General features: G+C 37.6%; 1 protein-coding gene across 1 annotated transcript in view; it reads left to right on the top strand.

Moving 5' to 3' along the window:
- Window positions 1-12765, top strand: part of dync2h1 (dynein cytoplasmic 2 heavy chain 1) — a 148915-nt gene that overhangs the window by 1828 nt on the left and 134322 nt on the right. The window contains exons 3-11 of the mRNA XM_079610239.1: window positions 4232-4402; window positions 5597-5735; window positions 6491-6609; window positions 7215-7359; window positions 8217-8449; window positions 8531-8662; window positions 8773-8886; window positions 9767-9878; window positions 11021-11145. Of these exons, the coding sequence (XP_079466365.1) occupies window positions 4232-4402; window positions 5597-5735; window positions 6491-6609; window positions 7215-7359; window positions 8217-8449; window positions 8531-8662; window positions 8773-8886; window positions 9767-9878; window positions 11021-11145 (1290 nt within the window). The remainder of the gene's footprint in view (window positions 1-4231; window positions 4403-5596; window positions 5736-6490; window positions 6610-7214; window positions 7360-8216; window positions 8450-8530; window positions 8663-8772; window positions 8887-9766; window positions 9879-11020; window positions 11146-12765) is intronic.

Genomic DNA, 12765 nt, shown 5'->3' with positions numbered 1-12765 from the left:
ACACACACTCACAGACGCACACACTCACAGACGCACACACTCACAGACACACACACACACTCACAGACGCACACACTCACAGACGCACACACTCACAGACGCACACACTCACAGACGCACACACTCACAGACACACCTCAGAGGCACTCGGTCTCTCTCGCGCGCAGACACACTCGCGCGCAAACACACTCTATATCGCGCGCTCTCGGACACACTCGGTCTCTCTTGCGCGTGCAGACACACTCGCGCGCAAACACACGTGTCTCAAGCGCAGTGTCGCTCGCGGAGTTCGCTTCGCTTTTGTCCAGTCCGGCGCCTCATAGCTCTGCGCTCAACTAAAAATTATTATTTTTATTTTTTACATCTCCGCGTCGCGCGACACAACGAATCGATAATGAAATTCATTGCCAACTATTTTGATAATCGATTTTTATGGATTTTATCGATTCGTTGTTGCAGCCCTAGTCACTTTAGACAAAAGCCTTTTTAACACTAGAACTACCGGAACACCATAGCGGTCATTTTGTCATATGGCCATACTGAACGTCATTTTCGTCATGTCATATCTACACTGGAACCTTCTTTTTATGTTTTCCAATGAAGCTTTTAATTCCTGTCATCATGTTATGACGCTATCGCTCTTAAAACAAGCACAAAAGAAAGATTACCCCGATAGGTGCTGCCTCTCTATGTGTTTTTCCCCCACCGCACTCACAACGTGAAAAGACATGCAAAAATTTTTAGGAAACGTCAAAGCTTCATACCGTTTAATACAGCCCTGTTTGTAAATAAGTTCAATAATCAATACAAAATCTAAAAATAAATGGATCTACAATGTTACGGTAGGTAGGCTAATAATAAAGGACACACACAACATTTAAATTCAAATGTGAAAATGTATTTTCTAGCCTAATTGATAAATATTTTCTTTGTACAATAAAAAAAAATCTTATGATACAATAACTTATAACATATATACAATAACAAAAACACTATAAACATTTTAATACATTAAAAACGTTCATGGACACGTATGCAGCACACTTACACACAAAAACAGGCTAAGAAAAAAACATGAACATTAGCTAAACAAGAAAACGAACTGCTTTAGAACGCTTTTCAGTGAACAAAAAATATTAACGAACAAAAGGATAACACGTCTTCCTCCAAGAGGGCTCATCTGAACGGCGCAAACGCGTACCAATAGGCGGGAAATGTAGCGGATTTATGTATCAATAATGCGTGCGGTCAAAATGACCACTATGGCCATTCTAGGTAGAAATAGTCAGAACTGTTTTGTGTTTTGTGATTTTAATAAAATAACAGTGTCAGAATAAAATATACACATATTTAGGAAAAGTCAGAGTCCTACAGACACATTGATTTTATTTAAAAAAAGTTATTACACTGTAAAATTTAAAAACGGTCAAAAATGACCGTCTTGGGAGTTCTAGTGTTAAGGCATAATTAAGTTTTCCGCTAGATGAACACATATTCAAGCGTTTAATTATATATATGCCCCAATATATCAATACATTGTCTTACACAGTTTACTACTATCTTTTTAATACACGTTTTAAAGTAATGTAAAAGTGTTATGAACTGATTCAATGACATGGACAGTTTGAAAGATTTTTTTTTGTTATTTAAAGAGGACCTATTATGCCCTTTTATAAAGTCTTGATGTAGTTTTAGTCTCTACTAGAACATGTTTTCCTGCTTGAATGTTGATTATTCTCCTCATATTCTCCATTGTTGCGGCTCCTCTCTTCCCAGTCTGTCAGTAACGCTCTGTTTACTTCCTGTCTCTATGAAGCCCCGCCTTCTGAAAAGCACACTGTGCTCTGATTGGTCGGCTAGATCAGTGTGTTGTGATTGGTCGAGCGCTTCGAGTGTGTTTGGGAAATGTCCCGCTCTTTCAATAACCGCCAGTTTAACACACTACTAACTATCTCAAGCAGGCCCGCCCCTTTATTCTGCGTATTAATTATTATAATGAGGAATATTGTGACGTGTTCGTTCCCGGAAGAAACTAAGACTACAATGGAGGCGTTTCAGGAGTTCAGAAACACTGATATCGAGAAGAACTCGGCAACATCACACACTAAAGAAAGAGGAACATGGAAAACAAGCATAATAGTTTATAATCAAACTTCCAAAGTTTACTGTTCATGTCAATGAATCAGTTCAAAACACTAATTCAGTGATTCATGTTCATGTAGTGTGATTTCTACCGATCCATATAATCTTCAGGAAACTTAATGGCCAATTTAAACATGCATTAATATTTACAATAATTAGCATAAGTTTATATTGCAATACTCAAATAACATTCAATAAATCACAGATGTTCTGCACATCGCCCAGCTCTACATTCAGCTCCCAAACATTCTCAGAAAAGCAAAAGCAAAAGCTGGGCCGGTTGCATGAACCGCTAACACTAATCTTACAAGTTAGACATACAGGTGTAACTGGAAAAATTTGAATATTGTGCAAAAGTTAATTTATTTCAGTAATTCAACTTAAAAGTTGAAACTAATATATTATATAGACTCATTACATGCAAAGTGAGATATTTCAAGCCTTTATTTGTTATAATGTTGATGATTATGGCTTACATAATCCCAAATTCAAAATTAGAATATTGTGAAAAGGTTTTCATAATCTGTAAGCCATAATCATCAAAATTATAACAAATAAAGGCTTGAAATATCTCACTTTGCATGTAATGAGTCTATATAATATATTAGTTTCACCTTTTAAGTTGAATTACTGAAATAAATGAACTTTTGCACCATATTCTAATTTTTCCAGTTTCACCTGTATATTTCTTTTCTTTAAGACCATTCACAACTTTTTATAATCAGTAACATTTAAACATAGATTGGCCTAATCTGATACCGAAAAGTAAGACAGGTTTCCCCTCGATTAACTGTTAGTGGATCATACTAGTAGGGCTGTGCCATATCATACCGTCCACGATAATACCGGTATAAATGTTTACATGATAAAAAAGTGTCATATTTTCGATATCAATGATATAGCGACGCGGTGACGTATGGCACATTAACGTTCCCTAGCGTGCACAACAACACTGTCTGAGAGCCTGCATCGTGTTTATAATTTCACGTCATTTTAAGTCTTATCAGTTTAAACATTCAAGCGATTTTAAACTATCATATTGCGTGCGCTCTGAGAGATGGCCTCTGCACACACACATACAGTAAAGCCGCCTCACAAACAGCTCGCGAGTAACAATTATTTTTCACGGATTATATAGTTTCAATGGGAAAAAATGCAAAATTGTGTCAAAATTCCGGTCTTGGTAAGTATACTCGTAAACACAGTCGTTATGTCTTAAATAAGCATAAAACGCATGTGACAGTGTGACAGACAGTTATGAAAACAGTAATGGATCCGTGCACTAGCTCTAAAAGTGACAGTGTCTGTCATTAATGTTGCCGTCAAAACAGCAAAAGATTGTTTTAATTGTAAGGAATGAGAATCAATAGCCTATGTATTTAATTTAGTCAGGGATAAAACACTTACATTTACTTTATTCCGTTTCTGTAGTATTTCTGAACACTAGTGTTATATCTACCCAAAAACTTTTCTCTTTATTTGTATCTTTATTATTTTGTATATATTTTTGCTACTTTTTTAAATTAAATTAAAAGATTGAAATCAAGCTTCCTTGTATTGTGTAAACTCAACAAAATTACCCCCATTGTAAAAAGCGAACATTTAGGTGAGATAAATGTAATAAGAAAATGTCTAAATCGTCATAAAAATGTCATTATCACAAATATTCTTGAAATATATTGTGATATCATTTTTAGGCTATATCGCCCAGCCCTACATACTAGATCTCTTAAATAATGGCTATGTTTATTCAACTGGCCCCTGATCTGATTTAATTATTCACCCTGATTATTGATTTAATTATTTATTGATTCATCTTAGCTATTGGACTGATGATTGCCTGTTTTGTCTCTGTTTTAATTGTTCTGTAGCAATTTTCCTTGCATCCAAAACAAATTTCTCCTTGGGGAGACAAATAAAGATACTTTGACTTTGACTTTGACCAGCATTGCTGTGTTTGTTGTAGTTTATGTTCTGTTTTGGTGTGGTTTTATTTTTTTGTTAGTTACTGTTATCTGTATGCTCGCTTGAGTGCAAAACAAACCCCCCTGGGGGCAATAAAGGTTTCATCATGCTTGTGTTTGTGCAGCTGGAGAGTATGGAGGGTGACGGCAGGGTTCTGGTGTTCTTCAAGCCTCATCCGTGTGTCGTGTCAGAGGAAAACCTGCACCGCTCGGTCCTGGTGTCCTCCATGCTGGAGTCTCCCATCAGCACTCTGTACCAGGCCCTGCGACAGGTCTACGGCCCCGTCCTGCTGCAGGTCAGATGTTTGGGGCTTTTTTGGGATATTTTGAGCTAAATAAAATAAAATCTAAATTAAATAGAACTCGAGTATCACAGAAATTAGTGATATAAACTGCTGTGAGAAATCAAATCTCCTCTTAATCACAAACCCAGTCACATGACTCACGGGTATATCTGTGGCAATAGCAACTATACATTGTATGGGTCAAAATTATCCATTTTTCTTTTATGCCAAAAATCATGAGGATATTAAGATCATGTTCCATGAAGATATTTAGTAAATGTCCTACCGTAAATATATAAAACATGTATTTTTGTGAGTGAATGCAGCACAATCGTGAACATAAATGCACAACTTTAAAGGAGATTTTCTCAATGTTTACATTTTTTTTGCTCCTCAGATTCCAGATTTTCAATAGTTGTGTCTCGACCAAATATTGTCCTATCCTAACAAACCACACATCAATGGAGAGATGATTTATTCAGCTTTCAGATTATACAGTATATACACCTCAAAATCTCAAAATTGTGACCTATGTGGTTTTGTGGTCCAGGGTCACAAATGATAATTTCCTCTGTATAGTCTCAGATCATAAACTCAAGTGGGATGTGTGGACTGACTATGTAAGTAAGAAGACACAACAGAGGTTGTGTTTCTTCAAGAAATGACTGTCGTTCAATGTCCATAGCAGAGTGCTTGTGATGCTTTATGGGGCTTTTATTGAAAGCGTTATGATGTTTTGTTTGAGTTGCTGGTATCGTAAAGCTTCAGTGGCTCAGAAGAAATCACTATGAAAAGTAGTAACTGTTGGGAATTAAGTTAACAGGTATAGAGAGTATATATAAAGAGAGAGTGAATATCATTGTGAATGATACGAGGAATCCTTTATCTTATGCTTTTGAATGACTGCCATCTGGCCGACGGTACTGTGTTCCCCGATGCATGAACCACTGGTCCAAACTATCTTTTATTCCATTTTAAAAGATTCTTCTTCTAGTGTGGATTGATGGTCAGCTGGTCTGGTCAGTGGTTATCTTAAATTAGATCTATATATTATTTGTATATGCCAACTGTGATTCTTAAAATGTCTGTGTGAGCTTGCTGCAAACTACTTTCACTCCGGGGACAACTAAACACTACTACACACGGGATGTGAATCTGCTGCTGGCTTTTGTAACGTGTGTTGTGTATGTCTTCCGCTCTCTTCAGGATGATAAATGGAGTCAGTCTTTCGACTCAAAGCTTCAGTCTCTGCTCACGGATCTTGAGGTCGGGCTGGGCTCTGTGCTTAGACACTCAACACCAGAGGATTCTGGGAAACGGAGTCATTCAGAGTCAGATGTGTCAAGTGAGTTTTTGTACATTTAAATTCCATGCGAACAGGGCTTGATATTAACACCCGCTAGCCGCCAAATGTGTGTGTATTTCATCACTGATCCTACTAGCCCGTCTGGCGGGTTGAATTTTATATAATTTTTATATAATATATATTTGTCTCTCTCTCTCTCTCTCTCTCTCTCTCTCTCTCTCTCTCTCTCTCTCTCTCTCTCTCTCTCTCTCTCTCTCTCTCTCTCTCTCTCTCTCTCTCTCTCTTCTCTCTCTCCTCTCTCTCTCTCTCTCTCTCTCTCTCTCTCTCTCTCTCTCTCTCTCTCTCTCTCTCTCTCTCTCTCGCATCTCTCCGACAGTGAGTGACACACAAACCCGCCTCTCCTCACTCTCTCGTGAATATTGTTGCTGTTACAGGGCTTGAATTTTGGTGTGGGATTGCACGTATTGATCATAATTTTACTCATTCCCGCAGATTTTCTGCTCACGCCTTAAGTGCGCGTAGATAAAGACACTATATTGGCTATAAAACAGTGTAACGGACCCGTGCGTCAGCTCTTAAAGTGACAGCAGCCTAATATACCGGCTGCCAAAGATGAGACAATATTAAAAATATCTATATGGCAGTTTTTCCCTATGATATCGATGTCAAAATTGTGGCCAGTGGAAATGCTGAGTGGCTTGTAACTTTAGAAAACCACTAGTCATAGTGGATAATGAGCAAAAAAGTGAATGTCAAGCCCTGTGCGAGTAAAGTCCCCATGCGGATGTGTGCAGGTATCACGACCCCTCTGGATGAGTTCTGCTTCTGGGCCGATGTCAGTCGCTCTGGACAGCAGAGCAGCGAGAGGGAGCGAGCGGCACACTTCACTGAGCTCTTCACCACCATTGAGAAGGTACACACACACACACATTAAGAGTTTTGATGCTCAGTCGTACATAGGCCTGTCGCGATAATCAATACATAGACTTATTTTAATTTTAGTTTAAGTTTTAGAATTGTTGTGCTTTTGTCATTTTTATCATTGTTGTAAAATATTTTTTATTATTTATTAATTTATACTATTTAGCTTTATTATTATTTTAACTCATTTTATTTAAGTTAGTTACCAAGTCAACATTTCAAAAATGTTTCATCTAAGTTTTATATTTTATATTATTTCAGCTTTATTACCAATAACAATTTTAATAGTTTAGTTTTAGTTAACAATAACAATACTGGTACGATTAATGTGGACGTCTATTATTATTATTATTATTAACTTAAACTTATTTTATTTCAGTTAGTTGCCTCGTTTTTAAAGTTTAATTTTTCATCTAATATTTATTCTTTATTTAATTTCTATGAATTAAAATGTTGTAATAGTTTTAGTTACCAATAACACAGTTTACATCAGATCCAATCAATTGAAGCTGTTTTATAATGATACATTTTAATTTCATGCTTGAAAACCAAGAACAAGTAACCCTCCATGGACTTTGAATCATGTGTTTGTTTCAGGACTACAGTAATCTGGATAGTTTCAGTCTGGTGGAGGTACAGGACCTGGTTGAGAGCACACGTGAGACAGTAGATGACGTGTGGAAACAGAATGAGCACGCCGCCTATCCCGAGACACGCATGATCAGACTCATGGATGTCATAGGTGCGCATCAAGCGTTGCTAAATCATAATGATGCTTAACTTGAAGGGATAGTTCACCCAAAAATGAAAATTATCCCATGATTTACTCACCCTCAAGCCATCCTAGGTGTGTATGACTTCTTTCAGATGAACACAATCTGAGTTATATTTAAAAACACCCTGACGCTTCCAAGCTTTATAATGGCAGTGAATTGCAACCAACAGATTTAAGCTCAAAAAAGTGAATCCATCCATTATTAACCACCTCCATTCTGAGGGGTTAATAAAGGCCTTCTGAAGCAAAGCCATGAGTTTGTGTAAGAAAAATATCATATTTAAAACTTTATAAAGTAAAATAACTAGCTTCCGGCCAAGCGGATTCCACTTAAGTGTAAAGCACGCGAGTAATGCGACGCACTGCTAATATTTACTCTACACCATGATGCTCTATGCCACTTCTGACGTCACACGCTCATGGCTTTGCTTCAGAAGGCCTTTATTATCGTATAGCTGTTTGGCCGGACGCTAGAATTTTACTTTGTAACGTGTTAAATATTATATTTTTCTTACACAAACTCATCGCTTTGCTTCAGAAAGCCTTTATTAAGGCCCCGGAGTCTTATGGAGTTTGTTTATGATGGATAGATTCACTTTTTTGAGCTTCATACTGATGGTTGCAATCCATTGCAAAAAAGCAATTTTTAAACATATTTTAATATAACTCAGATTGTGTTCGTCTGAAAGAAGAAAGTCATATACACCTAGGATGACTTCAGGGTGAGTAAATCATGGGCTGATTTTAATTTTTGGGTGAACTATCCCTTTAATAATATATTTGAGAAAGAACTAATAACGTTCCCGATGTATGTGTGTTTACAGGCGGAGCTCTCGGCAGGTTTGTACAGAGGAAGTTGAATGCGCTGCGCTTGTGGGAGGATCCTTATTTCACAGTCAGGGAGGGGCTTAAAGGGGGCGTGGCTGTCTGTGAGCAGTGGGTGGCGGCCTGTGAACGCCTGACTGGTCAGGTGTGGAAACGCTACTCTCCTCATCCGTGGAGTGGAGAGAAACACCGGCCACAGGGGCTAGACAGCCTCGGCCAGCGATTGGAGGAGGTCGGACCGCACACCTATCAAGCCTCGCAGTGTGATCTGGTGCATTATCTGATGATGTGTGTTTGTGTGTGTGTGTTTTAGGTGGTGCAGGTGCGATCTGTGTGTGAGAAACTGCAGCGTTTGTTATCCGGAGGGAAACAGCAGGTTTCAGCCGCGCGTGTGTATCAGCCTTTCACGGGACTCAACCCGATACACTACAACCCTTATACTGAGGTGCACACATGATATTCACTGTTGTATTTCCATTGCAAACACATGATGAATATTTGATATAGCTGTATATTTATGTGTGTGTGTGTGTGTGTGTGTGTGTGTGTGTTTAGCCCTTATGGAGAGCCGCTGTGTCTCAGTTTGATCGACTCATCACTCCAGCTGAACAGGAAGCAGCTGGAAAGCTCAAGACCTTTATAATAGATGCTCAGGACAGTCCGCAGCAGGTACACACACTCACACTCACACTATAGTCCTGTGTATCCAGGCGTTTAGTTTTTTGTTTGAGTAATTTCGTTACTCTAGCCAAGAACCGCTCACTTAGACAGAGAGAGACTGTCTGATTGAGTGCGAGTGAATAGATAATACAAGATAAATAGACAAAATAAACAAAAAATACAGACAAAACCTGGGCATACACTAACTGTTCAAAAAGTTTGGGTTTTTAACTAAATTAATACTTGCATTAAATTGATCAAAAGTACATTAAAGACATTTATAATGTTACAAAAGATTCTGTTTCAAATAAATGCTGTTCTTTTAAACTTTCTATTCATCAAATTTGTATGGTTTCCACAAAAATATGAAGCAGCACAACAGTTTTCAACGCTGATAATAATCATAAATGTTTCTTGAGCATCAGATCATCATATTACACTGATTTCTGAAGGATCATGTGACACTGAAGACTGGAGTAATGATGCTGAAAATTCAGATTTGATCACAGGAATAAATTACACTTTACTGTATATTCACATAGAAAACTCTTATTCTAAATTATAATAATATTTCACTGTTTTTACCATATTTTTGATCAAATAAATTAGCATAATTGACTTTTTTTTTTAAACATAATAAAATCACACCAACCCCAAACTTTTTAATGGTAGTGTGTTTTCAAAAGTGAGACATTGTGTATTTTCCTCCTTCTAAAATAAACTACTGATTATTTCACAGACCTCAGAAAGCATAGTGAAATATCTCATGTACGTTTCTTAAACAAAACTCGAATTGTTCACCTTGTAAACTTCCAGACTGTCTGTGTGCTTGATGTTTGACCCCAGACTTACACCAGACAAACTCTTCTCTTTCTTAACGTGGTTTCAGCTGCTGCAGGCGTTTCAGAAACACCGAGATCTGATCAAACGACCCACAATCAGCAAAGAACTGCAGCCTGAGAGAGAAACACTCCTCACACGACTGCTGGACTACAACAAGGGTCAGATCACACACACTGAGCAATGCAACACAGGCTCACTGAATACTGACTTCATAGGCAGCTACATCCTGAAGCCCCATTCACACCGTCGCTGTGTGTCGCTTGTCTCTGTACTGCGAGTCGCTTGTGGCCATATCTATACAAAATACCATCACAAGTGATATATACAACTATATAATTTTAATTTGACTAGGAATTAGGCTCACAAGAATTAAAAGAATTAAAAGTTTTTATATTACCACAGTAGTGTTCAGTGGATTAAATAATTTACTAGATTAACGATCGATCAATCAACAAATTAAACTCACTCATACTGTCATAAATTACTAAAACGTCATTCGAATTTGACAAATAATCAATTTTCTTGTCTCTAATAGTCAACATAATGCAGGGGAAACTGTAAATGAACTGCAGTGCTAAACTTGCATCATAAAACTACAACACTCGAACTATAAATGCACGAATTAAACTCACTGAGTCTGTCGACAGTTTCTTTTCCATGCATCGTGTTATTATATCCATGAATGTGGTTACAGTCGAATCATATAAAACACTGAAATCTCCCTCGAGCTGTTCTGTCTCGCCTGCACTCGAGACGGTGACGTGAGCTCCACTGAAAGGCTTCTTTCCTATTGGTTGTCGCTCGCAAGAATCGCTTCTCATTTGCATAAAGTTGACATTTCTGAACTTTTGACAAATTTTGACATTTCAATGGAGCGCTGGCGACTTCTGGCGACACGAGCAAGTGACCGGTGGCGACAGCGTGGTGACAGCGTGTCCCCAGCGGTCACTGCCGCTCGTGTCGCCGGAAGTCGCCAGCTCTCCATTGAAATGAATGGGATCGTGACGCTTTGTCGCTGCGTGTCGCTGGCGGTGTGAACGGGGCTTAAGACAGCATCCTAGCTGAAACTAAACCACATAAATGACTGATTTGAAACACTCATCTTGGCCAAAATGAGGTATTTTAAAAGTCAGCATGCCTACATCAGGACCGTCTACTACGTTATGAAGCTCACTAGAGTTTAATACATAGCTAGAGTTTCACAAATGACTAAGGCCATCTAGATTGCCATACTATGAAGAGAGAAAGACAGCAGAGAGGTCTTTAAAGAGTTTTTGATGCTAGCCGTGTTGTTGTGCAGGACTGCGGGCGGATTTTGAGAGCCGGTGTCACGGCGCTCCAGGAGAGAAAACCGGTCCTCTAGCAGGAAGAAATCTTCCTGAGGTCGTCAACAATATTGTGTGGGTCAGACAGCTGTTGCTTAAGGTGCGTACACACACGGACGATTTTCATGAGCTTATATTAATTAATGGACAACATTTCAATGAGCCATTTAAGACACTACAGGCAGAACCATTGCTTTTACTGTTTTATTCCTATCTAGTGTATATTCTGAAGGTTTGGTCATATATACATTTTCTGATTTATATGTAAAATCTCCAATAAAAGTCCAAAAACATGGTGATAATATTTTTTTGTCTTGATAATCCCTGAGTGAATTTTGAACCTGGCTTTATCCAATGTTCTGTTTCCTGTGCGGGACATTTATGCAGTTTAGTGCATATTTAATTAGAACATGCCTCATTTGCATATTTAAACAACATTTCAGAAAAAAAGGTCTTAATCTACTGTGTTTAAGCAGCTGATAAAAACATGGTGATTATCTATTAGTTAATTGTATTTTACCATATTCACCTGTAATGCATTAAAGGTGAAGTATGTAAGATTGTTAAAATACATTCTCTTAACTCAGTTTATTGTTCGTTGACTACTATAAGTGTGCTATTCATGGGTTTATCTCCCCCAAAAGTATAAACATTGAGCCTCCCAGGCACCATTAAATCATTCAGAGCGTCTGCTCAGATCTGTCAATCACTTTCCAGCTCAACCAATATTTTTATTTATTTATACGTTTATTTGTATAGGGACAGTACAAAAAACATGATCCCAGTCAAAGCTGGAAAATATGTATTGCACATAGAGAGTATAGCGAAAGCTAATTTGCATCTCAGGTCCCTAGAAAGGCTTTTCTAGACAAAACAAAAACTAAAAAATAAATTTAAAATTTGTTACATTACATTACACTTTTACATACAAAAATTATTACATTTAAAAATGCGTGCAGTTCTGTTTTATTTTGAACCACCGCTTTACCTTCAATGTAAAAGACTTTATTTCAAATATTGCCTTAAACTCATTTGGCAACAGGTTCCAGAGTTTGGAGCCCTGAACAGAAAAGGCTCTCGGCCCTTGTGTAGTCCTACGAAAAGTAATCCTACAATTCCCACCTGCCGAACTCCTAGTGATTCTACTTGTATCATCCTGTCTCTTTATCAATTTACATAAAACAGATGGTGCCTTATTGTGCAAACATTTAAACATTAATTTTATATATGACAGGTTTTTTAAATTTATAAAACTTAGCATATTCAATTTTTTTAAAACATTGCAGTGATGCCATCGAATTGGCTTTTTATCCATTATTTTTATAGCTCGATTATACAACATTTCAATTTTTTTAATTAAGGAATCACTTGTTTGAGTCCAAACTGTAATACAGTATGAAATGCGGGACAAGATCATTGCATGCATAAAAAGATGTGCTGCCTCAATTGAAATATATTTTCTAATAAGTCTGAAACTATTTAGATTAATCCTTACCATTTTTGTGAGCTTTTTTATATGTTTGTCAAACTTAAGTTGTGAGTCTAAAACAATACCTAAAAAGTTAAACTCATCTACCTCCTCTAATAGTGAGCGTTTGGGGCGTGGCTACTGTAGGAGGCGGAGCCAGAGCATGACTGGCCCATTACATGCGAAGAGACATTCAATTTTGTTCAAAAATCATTGCATTCAGACCTTCACAGATTAAACCGGTCATCCAGC

This window comes from Phoxinus phoxinus, assembly GCF_949152265.1.
Source record: "Phoxinus phoxinus genome assembly, chromosome: 4".
Taxonomy (NCBI): Eukaryota; Metazoa; Chordata; class Actinopteri; order Cypriniformes; family Leuciscidae; genus Phoxinus; species Phoxinus phoxinus.
The sequence above is the reverse complement of the archived record's forward strand: the minus strand, read 5'-3'. Positions and strand labels throughout refer to the sequence as shown.